This window comes from Moschus berezovskii, chromosome 15, assembly GCF_049115385.1.
Source record: "Moschus berezovskii isolate FMDL1 chromosome 15, NW_MosBer_1.0, whole genome shotgun sequence".
Lineage (NCBI taxonomy): Eukaryota > Metazoa > Chordata > Mammalia > Artiodactyla > Moschidae > Moschus > Moschus berezovskii.
The window spans coordinates 49,906,530-49,924,091 of NC_142474.1; the positions used below are offsets into that span (position 1 = coordinate 49,906,530).

Consider the following 17,562-nt stretch of genomic DNA (forward strand, 5'->3'; position numbering starts at 1 on the left):
AACCAACAAGGCTCCACTGTATAGCACAGGAAACGATATTCAATATCTTTAAAATAACCTATAATGGAAAAGAATCTGAAAAAGAATAGATATATGTATATGTATAACTGAATCACTTTGCTGTAACGAGAAACTAACCTAACATGGTCAATCAACTGTACTTCAATAAAAAAGTAAGAACGTTAAAAACAAATAATCTTCATTTGAAATCAGATTAAAAAGAAAAGACATCCTACAAGCTTTTGTTAACAGAAGCCATGTAGGTGTTTTTAGAGCAAAGTCCTGGCTGTGCCTACATCACTGCCTCACAGCTCTTCAGACATTAGTGGATCCCAGCGTTGGGGCTCCCAAGACTACAGCCAATCCTTAAGTGAGGTGGAGGGAACAGGGTGATTTTCTCAAAAGGGGCACCTAGGAATGCCTGAGTTTGGTACAGTTTCATAAGCCTATTTATAGGAATGCCACATGGGCAGCTGGACTTTTGAGGGTGAATAACAAGTGCATTTCCAGGCAGGTCATCCTTATACACAAATCACTAGCAGCTAGAAAGCCTCAAAGGTGTATGAACCGTGGGCTTTACCATTTGCATCAGTGCATTCTTTCCCCAGTGCTGCTTTATTCATTTAGATTGTGTGAAAGCAATTGTTTAAGACACATGGTCCTTCAAGTAACAACCTTCTCTTGAGAACTTGGACTATTCCTTAGGCTGTTAAGCACTTTGGATGTTTTGGGCAGATGTCATGTCTTGAGACCATGATTAAAGACTGTGCATTTTGGATGAGCCCAAGTGGTGTTTGTTTTCTCTTTTGCAAGGAGTGTGTGTGTGTGTGTGTGTGTGCACGCGCAGCCCTGCACAATTTGGTAAGTCGGATTTTTAAAGTTGTATCTGACCTCTCTCAGCTCACATTTCTGCCTTTTCTTATATGGAATGTAAGTGGCCAATCATAAAACCTTAGTTTTAAAACCCAGTGTTTCCTAACTGGCTTGGCATGATATGAGAAAATACGCTGGTTTTTCAAGCTCTGCTAAAAGCCTTCTTGTAAGGATTTTTTCCTTGTATGTGTGGTTTGAAAACTTATTTTGATGTGGTTATTGTTGTTTGGTTGTATTTCCTTGTGCATGTACAGGGCGTGCAGTTTAGGGATTTTGAGGGAAGAATTTTTCAGGGTTACTTTCATGAAAACAATCTTCTTCTGAAAGAAGCATCTTTGTTCTCAAGCACAGATCCACAGGGTTTTTAATTATTATGAGAAATCACTATCAGGAGTTTACCCTACTTGAGGAAATCACCAGGTTCAAGGAAACCATGAGTCCAGAATCTGTTTTGTTTTGTTTTTTTTTCAGCTGTCCTCTGCCCTGGGTTTAGAGATCTCTGCTAACTTCCACTTATGGGACAATTAGAGTCTGGTTATCTGGAAGGAATCATTTGAACCTTAACCTGTCATTTTGCCTACAAGGCCGGGCTAAAGGGTACTGTTGATTATCTTGATCTTAAAAGAGCGAGAGAAGGTGGTCAAAAGAGAAAGTCTTGGTGTGCTCCGCTCACCGCGGCCCCTGAGAGCAGTCCGCCCTGGTCCCTCATCATGCTCAGGTCTCAAGGTTAGTGTCCAGGTGTCTTGTAATCATTTGCAGGGGACCGAACTACATTTAGCAGGTGCTACCGACAGCATTTCAGATCCATCCATGGAGGAAAACTGATTCCATTTTCTCTACGCAAGGGTGGGTCTGTGCAAATAACTTTGTTTCTCAAAATCGTCTTGTTTGCCTTGGGCTGCAGCCAGACCTCTCATGTGGGTGGTGTGTGCTATGTCACAGACCTCAGCCCGGGAGCCTGAACTTTGTTTTGTCCGTCAGATCAGGGAGGTGGGGTGTGTATGAAGCCGGCAGCTGGCCCTTGGGAGACTCCAGGGGGCCAAAAAAAAAAGGATGTTCGTGAACCTGTGTAGACCGAGACTTTGGGCAGATTTCTCTGAGGTTTGGGACTCTAGGTAACAGGAAGAGAGGAGAAGCCAGGTAAGAACTTTTAGATTTTCTGAGATTACCCCATTTGGCTGCATTTAGAAGCCTCGTTAGCATTTCACAGGCTGGTAGGGGCCTTGTGCTCTTTTCTTGGTGGGGTTGGGATATGTGTGTCTCTGTTTGGTGAGGGGAGTGGTCTCTGCTTTTTGAACGTTGATAATGTACTTAGCTTTGGGCATTTTAGCTAACAATGCCACTAGTTTGACTGTTTAAGTAAAAACTGGGGTTTTTTTAAAAAAAAAACAAAAAAAAAACTGCTGTCCTACTACCAAAAACCTATTCTGGCTTTCTCTGCAGGAAAAATAAACAAGTCCATAAAAATCCTTCAGGCATCATTCTTTGTGATCTTTTATTCAATCCAATTTATGATGACTGTCTCATTTCAAGTAAAATTTACCATCAAGCAGGAAACAGTAACTGTGGAAGAATACAAATACACTTTTGGACTTCTCTGTACCTTACCTGGCCCCAGACACACACAAACATACACAGAGACACACACATGCCCTCATAGACACACACAGAGACAAAGACACGCATGCACACAGACATATATACACACTACTTGTAGTCTGATTTGAAAACAGGTAGCAAGCGTCTTGAAGGGCAAACAGAAGGTACATTATAATCAAGTAAGCGGTTCAATCGAAATTGGAACAAGTCTGGACTTTTCACTTTCATTTGGATACTATTACTAACTCTCTCTGCCGGGTTTAGGCTTTTCAAACATTCTTTGGCCCTGGGAGGGAGTTGTATAACCATAAAACTGGAGAATCCTGGCCCTAGAATAAATGTTCCTTTAAAAACCCCAAGGACAGAAAATTGAACACAGCTGTGTAAGAGAAAAAGTTGGGGCGGGGGGAAGAAAGTGGAGTGATGGTTCAGGGCTGCTGTAGGCGCCCTGACCAAGTTTCCCAGGGCGTTGGGGCTGCGGTTTCTGGGTGAAAGCTGGGAGCTCCAGTGTTCTTTCTGAAAGTTTCAGGACAAGGTCAGGACCTTCCTTCAGCGAGGTAGTTTCCTGTGATGTGGTGCAGAGTACATCCTGGTTGGTGGCCTGTCTTGTCCTGGGCATAGTCTTTTGTTTTCCCTGGAGACCATTGGGGTTTCCAGCCACTTGCTGAGAAGCCATTATTCCACAAACCTCCCAGTTTCTACTTAAAATTAAACCTCCGCGCCTAAGCAGTTGACACTGGAATTAGAAAATAAGACACGAGTTTTGAGCCCCAAGTTGCAGCTCCTCTGGCCCCTCAGTCACAGAATTTTCCAAACAATGATGAGACTTCCACCGTGTGCCCTTGGGATGAACACCATGCTGTCGCCTCTCTGATGTTTGCTGGGTGGGTCCACTTGTTTGGTTTGTAGACCCCAGGAAGCCATGGCTGTGGACCCCAGCCTCTGTGCAGCCTGGGATTAATCACTTAGCTCTTTGTCAGACCATGTAATGATGATTCATGCGTCTTCCTCTGCAAGATTAGATTACTGTAATTTTCATATCCTGGACTGCCCACTGGGGATTTGAAATAATACTTGTTGGTATAGAAAGCAGGATCATGTTTCTAGGGAGAAAAAGGCCAAGCTTGCCCACTTGGCCATCAGCAGAAAATATTTAGGGAGGGCCCTGTTAGGAGTGTGACTCCGGAAAGCAATCCCGTCTTCAGGGCTCACCATGCAATTAGCTTACAAAAAGGCCTGCAAGCCAGGCCTCCCGGTGCGGGGAGTCCAGGTGCCATGGATTTGCATAAGTGATGCTAAAAGATCAGAATGCACTGAGGCCTTTGCCAGGAAGCCCTGCAGGGAAATCAGGCCTCATCTAATAAGGAAACTCTTCCCCAAAGATTTTGGTATGTGGAAAGGAGGTGAACTAATTCAGGCTTGTGAAACTGTCTTGCTGAAGTGAGCAGGACTGTAATCACAGACTAAGGACTGCGGGGGGAGCAGTGAGGGGTAACGAAAAAACTTTTTTACTTTATAAAAAACTCTGTCTGGTACTTTCCCTGTAAAATGGATATTATTCATCCCTTTCCTCCAACAAACATTTATTGAGCTTTTACTGTGTCTTGAAAGTGAAAGTCACTCAGTCATGTCCAACTCTTTGTGACCCCATGGACTAGTCCGTGGAATTCTCCAGGCTAGAATACTGGAGTGGGTAGCCTTTCCCTTTTCCAGGGGATCTTCCCAACCCAGGGATTGAACCCAGGTCTCCCACATTGCAGGAGGATTCTTTACCAGTTGGGCACTGTTTTTTTCATACTGTTCATGGGGTTCTCAAGGCAAGAATACTGAAGTGGTTTGCCATTCAGTTGGTGATGGACAGAGAAGCCTGGTGTGTTGCAGTCCGTGGGGTCACAAAGAGTCAGACATGACTAAGTGACTGAAGTGAGTGAGGCACTGTTCCGGGGTACCAGAAATGAAATCGTCTACACAACAGACAAAAATCTCTGTCCTGGTGGAATTCACATCCCCAGGGCACCGAGGTGGGAATGTGGGCCATGCTAAGGACTTGGGAGAACCTGGAAGAACTCCTAAATAAGCATCATCCTTTGAGGATGTATCTGCCAACATGTTCTCTCTTCGCTCTGATGCGGTATGTGCGTTCCATCCCACAGAAGAGGTTACCAGACATTTCTAATAGACCCTCCGAAGGGAGTTTTCCCCATGCATGCTACTAAGGAGTCCACGCTGGTATAACAAGTCCAGCAGATGACTTTGGGGTCTTTGAAGGGATTGTCCGCTCTAGACCGAGTCCCTGTTTGAGAGAGCTGAGGTGTGATCCAGGGTTTTTATTTCCTGTCTTGCTGTCTCATAAATACTTCTCACTCCAGAACGCCTGGTGCTGACCCACTTGATCTCTCCTTGGATCCCTTTCCACCATCTGTATTACACTCTTCTTTCTCATAATTCTCTCCAGTTTTCTCTGGTGACTATGAGACAGTGCTTTGCCTCAGAGTCACAGAATCTCAGGTTTTTAGAACCAAACCGGACCTTGGGGTCAACCTAGACCAGCAATTCTCTGGCCTCTGGACTGAGACCAAGTTGTTACCTGAGACTGTGAAATGAGAACAATCAGAAAGTGAATTCTGGCTTTCGGCTCAGAGGAAGCAAAGGTGCAACTTTCTTCGGTCGTCCCGAATCTGGGTTCATCTGACACCAGCTGCCTCCACCATGCTGCCTAAGTTCTACCCCAACGAGATCAAAGTCGTGTACCTGAGGTGCACCGGTGGGGAAGTCGGTGCCACGTCTGCCCTGGCACCCAAGATCGGCCCTCTCGGTCTGTCTCCAAAAAAGGTCGGTGATGACATAGCCAAGGCAACTGGTGATTGGAAGGGTCTGAGCATTACAGTGAAACTGACCATTCAGAACAGACAAGCCCAGATTGAGGTGGTACCTTCTGCTTCTGCCCTGATCATCAAAGCCCTTAAGGAACCACCAAGGGACAGAAAGAAGCAGAAAAACATTAAGCACAGTGGAAACATCACTTTTGATGAAATCATCAACATTGCCCGGCAGATGCGGCATCGGTCTCTAGCTAGAGAACTTTCTGGAACGATTAAAGAGAGCCTGGGGACTGCCCAGTCTGTGGGCTGCAATGTTGATGGTCACCACCCTCATGACATTATAGATGATATCAACAGTGGTGCAGTGGAGTGCCCAGCTAGTTAAGAACTACAAAGGAAAAAGAAAAAGGATCATTTGACAACCAAAAAAAAGAAAGTGAAATCTGTTTCAGAACTGAATCAATGGATCTCCATATCGTTCCCTTGTTTTCTTTTCTTGAAACTTTTCAGTTTTTAGCATCGTCAGCCTATCCCAGAAATTCCTCCTCCTGAACTCGCATGCATCCCCCAACCCCCGCCCAGCCCTGCCCCCATGTTGACTGCTCAGCTGACCCTACCCCCACACCCTGTTCTCCCACACTTAGACGTCCAGACAGTGCCCTCCTCCTCAAAGCTGTCACCCTAGCCCCCAAATCAACTGTGTCTGCATTACCCTTAGGGTAGGAAGTCGCCACCACTTGTGCTGCCAGGATCTCCAGAGGGAGCCGTAGACACACTTGAAGCTACAATGCGTAGTGGTTCAGCTTTATAGAATTATTGTACTGTGGTTCCGCTTTATTACAGGTTTATTAGGCTTCTGTGGGTTGGCCCAAGTGTGCAGCCATCACTTAGAGTTGTGTTTCTGGAGGAGAAGGAGAATGATCGTGATGATGGAAACCCAGTGGTGGGGAGCGCCTTCGCACCGTGCCCCCTACTCGGGCCGCGTGGGGTTTCAGGGTGTGAAGGGGCCAGGAGCCGTGGTTACAGAGCAAGCAGCCCCAGTTCTCTGTGTCCTCAGTGCATCTCTGGGGTCTGGATGTTGCTCCCTCTTCTCCTCTGTAACCTGGTGCAGAGCTGGACTCTTACACAGCACCCCAAGGAGGACCACAGGGACATCGTGTTTTCATGCAGAAATCAGGGCTGTCTATTCTCTCTTGTTGTTTGGAGTCGGCCAAGGAAATTACCGCCCCCCCACCCCGTTTTTTGATTTTTGATTTTGTATTGGGATATAGCCGATTAACAACGTTGTGATTATTTCAGGTGACTCAGCCATACATACACATGATCCATTCTTCCCCAAACTCCCATCCAGGCTGCCCCATAACATTGAGCACAGTTCCCTGTGCTGTACTGTAGGTCCTTGTTGGTTATCTATTTTAAATATGCAGTGTGTTCATGTCTGTCCCAAACTCCCTAACTGTCCCTTCCCCACATCCCTCCCACTGGCATCCATAAGTTTGTTCTCTAAGTCTGTGAGTCTCTTTCTGTTTTGTTGGTAAGTTCATCTGTTTATTTCTTTTTAGACTTCACATATAAGGGATGTCAAATGATATTTCTCAAGGGAACCCCTTTTGGTGCTACGCTTTGTGATGTCAGCCCCCTCATGAAAAAGAAAGCGCCCCTGGGTCTTCTCTCATGTACAAGCGCCTCCCTGCACTGCTGTATCATATCCCTCTGAGCCAGTGTCCCCACTTGAGAAGCCACCTCTGCATTTCTGCCATGCGATGAATCGACAACGATCCCATACTTTTAAATCTATAGCAGCTGAAATAGAGTAGGTCACACTCTGTACATCTCCAATTACTCTCAAGACTCTGAGTGCGGTGTCCAGGAATGCAATGCTGGTCCAGCCCTGTAAGAGGCTGTGTGCCCACAGCCAGGACTCATAAAACAGGGGCCAGGCCTCCCCCTCTCTCCCAGCAAACTCACATTTCATCTGGACCATGAGGCCAGCAGTTCTGCTCCTGCTGTGTGTTACTCCACACCCATCGTTCTTGAAGCTGCAGCCTGGGAGAGAGGGCTTGGCTTGCTCATCTGGTGTTCCAAGCCAGTGACCTACACATGACCTTGGAGCTTGAAATATTGTCCTCCAAACCAGTGAAGCTCTCCCTGAGCTTTGAGAGGGAGAGAGAGAGAGACAGACAGACATTGATTGATTGATTTAGACTAACTGGGAGAGGGTGCTTTATTGGTTGAAAAATACTGTTAACCAAAAAAAAAAAAAAAAACCTTTTTGCTTTTTTAAAATCTACCTACAGTAAAATTTATTTGTCCATGGTCCAGGCAGCCCAAGCCCAGAGTCATGGGGGCGTATTAGTGTAGGTGTTAAGAGATGACGAGGTATGTTTTGGTCTTTACTCGCAGATGTCGAAATCCCAAGTTTATGAAGAAAGAGAAAAAGAAAGTGATTCCAAGTCTGGTTCTCAAGTTATTTGGAGAAAAAGAAAGTGATTCCAAGGTTGGTCCCATCACTGCAGAAATGAGGACAGACTTCAGACCCTGATGCTTAGTGTTTTCAACCCCTGGAAAGGAGTGGCTTAAACAAATACTTCTCTTGATTGCTCAAGTTCATCGCCATTTAGAAAGCGGAACTTTGCAGAAGGCAGGAGCGGTCAGGCGGAGAACTCTGTTTTGCTTTCTGCGCACTGATAGTTCTGGCTGAAATTCTGACGTCCTCCTCTCTTCAGAAATAGGTGCTTCGTGGAGGGAAAACAGGACAGTGAGGCTTCTGCCCAAAAGCCTATGAGCTGGCTCCACCTACTTCATTCCCTGCTTATAAAGTGAGGAGCCACTTTGTCACTTTCTAACTCCAGAGGGACAGTCAGTATCGATTGGTTACTCCTGGAAAAAAAAGAGGAGCATGTCGCTGAATTAAAATTAGAAAGAGACCTAAAGGCATGTCACAGACATTTATTATGTGTAGGGAATGATGGACACTGCTGGATTCCATGGATGCAGAGACAGATGGGGCCCCTGCCCTTTGGACATGAGCAGTCTAGAAGCTGGAATTCACAGAGCATGTTAGGAAGGGCTCATCGAGATGTAGAGTCAGCTGAGCCTTAAAGGATAATGAGGGATTTTCTAAGTGACAAGGAAGGGAAGGCATTCTGAGACCAGCCAGGAACCAGCAACCCCAGTCAGTGTGGTTTCTGGTGGTCACCTCTGGGGTAGAGGGGTGCTGGGACATATGACTGAAGAGGCGGGAGGGACCGAGTCACAGTAGGGACTTTGGAATTACCCACCAGGCCAGCCACTCTCAACCCCCTGTTTGTCACCAGCACACGGATGTTGTATGCACATGTCACAGGATCCTGGATGTATCCAGATGTGAAGTTGGTCATAAAATGAGACATGGCAATCCTTTCGAATCACACAGCTATCAGCCACACATCCGTCAAAGTAAGTCACCGCAGATCTTGGTCCATGAGATCATCTCTGTTGTCGCTGTTCAGTCGCTCAGCTGTGTCTGACTCTTTGTGACCCCATGGGCTGCAGCATGCCAGGCTTCCCTGTCCTTCACTGTCTCCCTGAGTTTGCTCAAACTCATGTTCTTTGAGTTGGTGATGCCATCCAACCATCTCATCCTCTGTCACTCCCTTTTCCTCTTGCCCTCGATCTTTCCCAGGATCAGGGTCTTTCCCAATGAGTAGACTCTTAGCCATCAGGTGGCCAAAGGATTGGAGCTTCAGCTTCAGCATCAGTCCTTCCAGTGAATATTCAGGGTTGATTTCCTTTAGGATTGACTGGTTTGATCTCCATGCAGTCCAAGGGACTCTCAAAGTCTTCTTGTAAGTCAAGTGCAATTGCCCCAGGATTTATGTGTAACCTGATCCCTTTCCCCTCCTCCTGATGAATATCTACAGGAGGGTGAAAGTGAGTCTTTTGTGGGGACATGCTTACATTTACTCTTCAAGAACCTCGAATTCACAGAACTTGTCACATGAGCCTCCATCCAGGAGAAGTAACTGGCTGCCCAGGGAGACACCACGAGCCAAGTCCGTGCTGAGATCTGCTGGTGGGGCGAGTTGGGAGATTTCCCCCCAGAGTGATGCAGTCAGTCAGGCTGCTTAAAACACATTCTGGAAGGAATGAAGAGGATAAGTTTGAGGAGGGAAATGCAGCTGGAGGCTCTTGCAGGAGTTCTGACAAGAGGCAGTTGAGGAACTAGAAGCAGGAAGGCAGGCTGAGCTCCTGGCAGCAGGATGTGGTCCTGGCTGGAAGGGAGGGTCCAGTGCTGAGGCTGTGATCAGCCAGGAAAGCAGGAGCCAGGGTCACGATGGGAGGGGAGGAGCATAGCATCATTTGTCTCCTGTCTCATATCCTGGTTTTCTGAACTCCAGGGAATCAGCGCCATCAGGAATTCTGCTGAGGGGGTTACAGAACTCACTCTGGGAGGAACAGAGATTTGGTGGCTGTGGAAATGGGCAGTGGATGTCTGACGCCCTATAGAGGCCAGGTCCACCAGGAGGGCCCATGGTTGGGGAGCAGTCCCTGGGATGTGGAGGGAGCTAGAATCCCGTTGTAAACCCGATGGGGGAGGGACTGGGGTTGGGTGGGGGGAGGAGACAGTGGTTGTGGAAGATGAGTGGTGAGGAAGGGAGAAATAAGGTGTGCACCGGCTTGAAGGTGGAGGTGGGCTGGAGGAACTTGGGGGGCTGGAGATGAGAGAGGGAGGAGCATGCATATTCTGGGCTCGGGCAGCCCTCGTTCAGTGAACTAACAAGCTTGTTCAATGACAAGCTTCATCTTATACCTGCATTACGTGGCTTCCCCAGAGCTGATCCTTTCTAACACAAAAGTCCAGCACGAGTTAGTTTGGCTCTCAGGAGGGTCATTCAGGGTGTTTGGATCTAAGTTTCACGTTCTGGCATCTGAGAGGGTAAAGAGCACTGAAGGACCCTCAGACGTCCTGTCCCACCATGCAGAAGGCTAGACTTTGATCTTGTCCTTTTCTTTTCAAGAATGATACCTCCAAGACTATAGAACTCTTGACTCTAAAAACCTATTTTCTGTGTTTGTAGTGGGATGAAATTTTGAGATGGCCGGGTTGCCTCCCTCTCTGAAGAGTTTTCTTGTTTCTCAATGGTTGATCAGGTTTTGAAAATCATGTTGAGCAGTGGATTGAACTGCTGAAAATGAAGGGGAGGTATCCTGTTGTTTATTAGATAGGCCCCAGGAATTAGAGATGCTCTTTTCAGTATCCAGACAACCTGCCATATAAACATGCTCAGTTGGAAAGCAATGCTTTCCATTTCTTCTTCTGTATGAAATATTTTACTTAGGGCTATGACTTTCCATCTTGTAAGGGAAAAGTAACATTTCCAATTTGAATTTCTTAGGGTAGCATTCAGTTCAGTCCAGTCGCTCCTTCGTGTCCAACTCTTTGCGACCCCATGAATCACAGCACGCCAGGCCTCCCTGTCTATCACCAACTCCCGGAGTTCACTGAAACCCACCTCCATAGAGTTGGTGATGCCATCCAGTCATCTCATTCTCTGTAGTCCTCTTCTCCTCCTGCCCCCAATCCCTCCCAGCATCAGAGTCTTTTCCAGTGAGTCAACTCTTCGCACGGAGAAGGCAATGGCAAGCCACTCCAGTACTCTTGCCTAGAAAATCCCATGGATGGAGGAGCCTGGTAGGCTCTATGTAGTCCGTGGGGTCGCTAAGGGTCAGACACGACTGAGCGACTTCACTTTCACTTTTCACTTGCACACATTGGAGAAGGAAATGGCAACCCACTCCAGTGTTCCTGCCTGGAGAATCCCAGGGACGGGGGACCCTGGTGGGCTTCTGTCTATGGGGTCACACAGAGTCGGACACGACTGAAGTGACACAGCAGCAGCAGCAACTCTTCGCATGAGGTGGCCAAAGTATTGAAGTTTCAGCTTTAGCATCAGTCCTTCCAGTGAACACTCAGGACTGATCTCCTTTAGGATGGACTGGTTGGATCTCCTTGCAGTCCAAGGGACTCTCAAGAGTCTTCTCCAGCACCACAGTTCAAAAGCATCAATTCTTCGGCGATCAGCTTTCTTCACAGTCCAACTCTCACATCCATACATGACCACTGGAAAAACCATAGCCTTGACTAGATGGACCTTCGTTGGCGAAGTAATGTCTCTGCTTTTTAATGTGCTATCTAGGTTGGTCATAACTTTCCTTCCAGGGAGTAAGCGTCTTTTAATTTCCTGGCTGCAATCAGCATCCGCAGTGATTTTGGAGCCCAAAAAAATAAAGTCTGACGCTGTTTCCACTGTTTCCCCATCTATTTCCCATGAAGTGATGGGACCAGATGCCATGATCTTAGGGTGGCATTGATGACAGGCAAATCCATTTATATTTACTCAGAGTACAATTGTGGTCAGTAACCCAGTTATAAATGGGTTGCATTTGGAAGTTTCTTTTGAAGTAGATTTTTAAAAAATGTTTAGACTTTTAATTTTGAGATAATAGATTCAGATGTGCTTATAAGAATTACTACAGAGAGAGAGGAGAGCTCTGTATACTTTAGACCCATTCACCCCCAGTGGTAATATCTGGCAAAACTGTGAATAAAATAACATGATCACCAGGGTACTGGGTTTGATGCAGTTGGTAGCACAGGGGAAGAACCGTTCATGCTGCTCTCACAGCCCTGTGACCCCAGCGCCAGCCTCTGCTACGTCCTCCACATCTGCACAGTTACCTTTCAGGGAATGTTGTAGAAGTGCAACCACGCAGCATCTAAACTTTGGGGATCAGCATTCTTTCACTCATCATAGTTCCCTGGATATTCTTCCAGGTTGCTGCAGATATCAGTAGATTGTTCCATTTTATTTCTGAGCAGACTTCCATGGTATGGCCACACCTAACTTTTATTTAGCTGTTCATCCATCGAAGACATCTGGCTCGTTTCCAGGTTTTGTCTATTGTGAAGAAAGCTACTACAAACATTTGTAATCAGGATTTTTATGAAAATAAGTTTCCATTTATCTAGAATAGATGTTCAGGAGTGCAGTTGCTGGGCCATATGGTAGTTTGGTTTGGCAGGTTTAGTTTTCAAAGAAACTGCCAAACTGTTTCCCAGGGTAGCCGTGCCATTTTATATCCCGACCAGCGATGTGTGGTCGAGTTTCTCCTTGCCAGCGCTTGGTGTAGTCAGTTTTTTTTTTTAATGTTTGCCATTCTGATAGGTGTGTAGGAATATCTCATTGTTTTAATTTGCATTTCTTGAATGGCTAATGGCGTTGAACGTCTTTTCATGTTCAACGTGAAATTTGCCATCTGTCTTTCATCTTCTTTGGTGAAATGCCTCATTGTATCTTTTGCCCATTTTCTAATTGGACTGATTGGGGTTTTTTCTTTTTTCTGCTGTTGATTTTGAGAGTTCTTCCTGTGTTCTATATAGTTCTTCTTTTTCAGATATGTAACCACAATATTTTCTCCTGTTCTCTAGCATATCTTTTCATCCTCTTAATGTGATCTTCTGAAAAAGCAGAAGCTTTGCATTTTGATGAATCTAATTCATCATTTTTCACTTTCATGAGTTGTGTTTTTTTAAACCTTTGGTTTATATTCTTTTTAAAAATTTTATTTATTTTAATTTTGGCTGCTCTGGGTCTCTGTGTCTGCACGTGGGCTCTCTAGTTGCAGTGAGCCAGAGCTATCTCTAGGTGTGGTGCTTGGGCTTCCCATTGTGGTGGATTTTCTTGTTGCAGAGCACGGGGTCTAGAGCGTGGACTCAGTAGTTGTGGCACACGGGCTTAGTTACCCTGCGACATGGTGGATCTTACTGGACCAGGGGTCAGACCTGTGTTCCCCTGCATTGGCAGGTCGATTCTTAACCTCTGGACCACCAGGGAAGTCCAGGTCTAAGACACTGAGTGCTTTTGGCGTTGAGAACAAGAACTCATCTAGGTCCTGAAGATTTTCTCCTGTTTTGTTTTTTTTTTTCCCCCACAGAAAAGACTCTGATGCTGGGAGGGATTAGGGGTAGGAGGAGACGAGGACGACAGAAAATGAGATGGCTGGATGGCATCACCGACTCTGTGGACATGAGTTTGAGTGAACTCTGGGAGTTGGTGATGGACAGGGGGGCCTGGCATGCTGTGATTCATGGGGTCGCGGAGAGTCAGACACGACTGAGCGACTGAACTGAACTGAATGCTTCACTTTGGCTAATTTTTATATAAGGTGTGAGGATTAGATGTAAGAGTTTTTTTTTGTTTGTTTGTTTTGGTCTATGTCTGTCCATTTGCTCCAGAACCATTTGTTGAAATGGTGTCTTATGTCAAAAATTAGTTATGTTTGTGTGGTCTATTTCAGGATTCTTTATTCTAATCCATTATTATAGCTTTTTAGTAAAGCTTAAGTGGTTGGACACGACTGAGCGACTTCACTTTCACTTTTCATCTTCACACATTGGAGAAGGAAATGGCAACCCACTCCAGTGTTCTTGCCTGGAGAATCCCAGGGACGGGGGAGCCTGGTGGGCTTCCATCTATGGGGTCACACAGAGTCGGACACGACTGAAGTGACTTAGCAGCAGTAGCAGCAATATGGGAGAGATTACTCTCACTTTATTCTTCTTTTTCAAGATTGTTTTAGCTACACTAAGGCCTGTCTCTCTTCCTATAAATTTTAGAATAAGCTTATCTTTTTCTAACAAAAATTCTCCCTGGCATGTTGATAGGAATTGCAGTAAATCCAGAGCTCGTTTTAGGGGGGAACCGACATCTTTACTATGTTGACTCTAACAACCCATGAACAGAGTGTGTGTGTTTTTGTTTATTTAGGTCTCCTTGGTTGTATTTTATCAGCTTTTTAAAATTTCCAGCATACAGAATCTGTATATGTTAAGTTTGCATCAAAATATTTTTTGTCATGATTGTGAAAGCATTGTGTTTTAACTTTGGTTTCCACATGTTCATTATTATTATAAAATAGTTTCCATAGAATGTAGTTTCTCTTCAGACCAATGTCATGCAGTCATAGTTTTCAGATTAGTCCACAAAAGCCAGATTAAAAGTCATGTTAAAGCTGATATAATGAGGTTACTAGTAAGAATGATAGACCACCATATGGTTATTATAAATCTAGAATTAAATAATAGCAAATGAGAAATAATTATCAAATATCTTGGAGAGGTCTAAGTCTAGTTCTTATATTAATTTATAAAATGTGATGTTCGCTTTTCTTTATGGGTGCATCATTAAATCTGCTGCCATGCATGTCAGTTCTGACACTGTCATATTTTGGGAAAGACGTGTGTATGACAAGTTTCCTAATTTCAGGATGCAGTCAGAAAAAAAAAAAAAAGGAAAGTATTTAAACACATTGCACAGGTAGAATTAACTGGACTTTGAACAAAGATAAAAAGCTTACATAAAAGATGCACTTGAGAAGAATTAATCTATTAGACTCCAATGCATTAAGCTAGGCCAATTCTGTTGCAGCAGGGAACAATAACCTCAGAGGCATCCAAAAGTTAGATGTTTATTTTGTGGGAGTGAATGTGTTTTGGGGAAAAAGCCTGCATCGTTGTGGGAGCAGTGATTCATTGTCTCCTCTTTTCTTGAAAGACCTCAGTAGTTAATTATTTCACCTAAGTGTTTGTTTTTACCCTGCTTGCTTCAGGAGGAGTTTAAAGCAGCATTTATAAATATATAAAACAAAGTCAAATAAAATTTTCAAAGGGTAAAAAGCAAAATGGGTTAAAGGGAAAATAAAGTGAGACCCCTTGGGGATGGAGATTAGGAAATAGGAGTCATGCTGTGAGGTTTTGTTTGTCATCTTGAGGTGATTAAAACATTTGGTTTGGACAAAGCATCTTTAATCCTTGTGCAAAACAGTCACGAAGCCGGTGTTTAATCATTACAGCTGCCCAGGGTATCTGCCTTCTTCACCTGGCCACAGGACTGTCTGTTTAGAAAGAGGCATTGTCCTGCAGGGTTAATGACTAACCGGAATTCAGGTCCTGCTCTGGGAGCCTCTGCTGACTGGCGCAGCTGGAGGGTCAGAGAACTAGCAGCCAGGTGCCTGCCCCCGAGCAGCACAGAATTCTGAGTTCTATGCTTCATGCTGAACAATTAAGACATTCTGTTAATCTTCCCAGTGACAAGGACACCCAGAGTTGTAAGTATTTTTATAAGCAGGGTTGTAATATTAGTTTGAATACCTAAAAAAACATAAATAGCCATTTAAGAAGTGGTTGTGCTCGACAGTTCTTTTTTTATCGCCCCTTAGTTAAGTTTCTTCTGGTCTTTGAATGAGTTGAATAACCTGAGTTCCATCTGAAGAGAGATCCATCCATTCAGAGTGTGGTCTTTGGTTTTAAAACAAAACATTTGTATTGTTTTAAAGAAATTACTTCCAGGGCAATTGTTTCTCCTGATGACTCATTTTCTATCAGAAATTTCTCTTTTCCGAAGTGGGGAGAAACCCACAGATGTCCGCACCACTTGTAAACTTGTAGAGAGACGTGTGCCTTTATAGCATACTGTTTATACATGTATGTGTATGTTACTTCTGAATGTTGGTGTCTGAGCTTTATCAGTGGTTATGTATTCTTTTATAATCCAAAGACTAGCATTACAAAAACATTTGCCTATTTAGTTCTGTATGATTGTAGCCTGTACAGGAGATGGCTGTTGCATTTTTAGTTTCTCTGTAAAACAAGCTGAAAGACAATGTGACAATTCTCATTGCACTTGAGGTTGCCACTGGCTAGGCCTGTGGCAACAGCTGATGGGCCCCTCTGAGTTTCAGGAGCTATTTCTGGTAGATGAGCTGAGATCAAGGCTCTCCCAGTTCAGGCCATAAAAGGCCCGTCCCATGTGGAATTGCTCCACTGCTTCTGACAGCGTCCTCAGAGGCTGAAGTGTCCTCAGGTTTTACTTGGATTTACCCAGGAATGGATGGCCACACCAAGGCCAGATTGCGGAAGTTCAGTGTCAAGGACACCAGGGGACCGACAGCTTCAAAAAGAAGACACTTGTTGATAATATTTTGGCGATCTTTTTTCAGAGAAACTTTTGGGATGTAGCCTTCACCTGTTTTATTGCATTTGGCACCCAAACGCCATTTGGAAAGCACCGTTCTAAATTTATCCTCTTCTGAATCATCACTTCTGATAGATGCAGTTGCCTTGTTTGCATTGTGGTATTTGATTTTGTACAGTGTTCCTTGGGCTAACTTTTGATATTTTGCTTTTTGTTTAGAATTTGAAAGTAGTATTGTTTGAAAGGAGACGCACAGAGAATACTTGAGGACAACCAAAGCCGAATTAGAGGATATAACGTGTTTTATTTTTTTAACTAGAAAAATAAGGAATTACAGTGTGATTTTTTTCCCCCCTTTAACTTAGAGGAACAAGGATTGTACAGAAATTTGAAGTAAGTGAAACCCTTCCTATAAATCTAAATGCAGTTGTTTTTTAAGTATCCTTTGTCTGAGCATGCTTCCGAAGGATTTGTAGATGTCAAACACTGGAATGTTCCTGCCAGTATGTGCTGGTTGTTGCATACTTCTGTAGGTACCCTTGGGCATGTTTTCTGGTTTCGGAATGATTGGATTTTTTTTATTATTATTAAAAGCAAAATAACTTACTTTATGGTTACAGAAAGGTTGATACTAACAATTCAGCCTACAGTTTAGAAGGTACTCCTGTCTAAACGTTAAGCACTTGAAGCCTTGGAATTAATAGCATATTCACAATACAAAGTACTTCAATCATTGTATCACATGTATGGAGGTGGAGTTCAGAAGGTCAAGTTTTATTTCTTTCCTATTATTAATCCATGTGGAAATATTAGGTTGGCCAAAAAGTTCAGGTTTTTCCATAAGATGTTATGGAAAAACCCAAATGAACTTCGTGGCCAACCAATATAAATCATCAGTGTTCCTTTTGTATGGTCTTTGTTTTGAGGGTTCTTTACCTTGGTACTCTGATTCTTTAAGTTTAATTTATAGAACCTCTGATATATCAGGATTTATTTATTTAGAAAAAATTCTCACTCTAGTTTCTAGGTTTGGGGCTGTATTTCATTTTTTGTTCTCCAAGAAAATAATGCCATATCATTCTTGTAAAGCTCTAGAGAAAACTATGCTCTGTTTGTAATTTAGCTTGGTGATTTGCTTGTGCTGAAAAAAAGGATGGTTTCTTTTTTTGTTTTTATTTCTGTATTTTAAAGATGGTTTCTTTATACTATATCAGATGGACCAGTAGGGGCAGTAATTATTTTTATCAGGTAGA

The 17,562-nt window shown here is 44.2% G+C and overlaps 1 protein-coding gene and 1 pseudogene across 6 annotated transcripts in view; both read left to right on the forward strand.

Moving 5' to 3' along the window:
* Positions 1–17,562, forward strand: part of SVIL (supervillin) — a 278,811-nt gene that overhangs the window by 82,607 nt on the left and 178,642 nt on the right. Inside the window, exon 1 of one of the 6 annotated variants that reach the window (XM_055429953.2) lies at positions 15,365–15,443. The exons of 4 other annotated variants lie outside the window; for them this stretch is intronic. In XM_055429953.2, coding sequence (XP_055285928.2) covers positions 15,380–15,443 — 64 coding nt within the window. In that variant the 5' untranslated portion in view covers positions 15,365–15,379. Of the gene's footprint in view, positions 1–15,364; positions 15,444–16,141; positions 16,703–17,562 lie in introns of those variants that run through there. One more of the 6 variants, XM_055429910.2, reaches the window with a different exon arrangement.
* LOC129558646 (large ribosomal subunit protein uL11 pseudogene) lies at positions 5,105–5,694 on the forward strand (annotated as a pseudogene).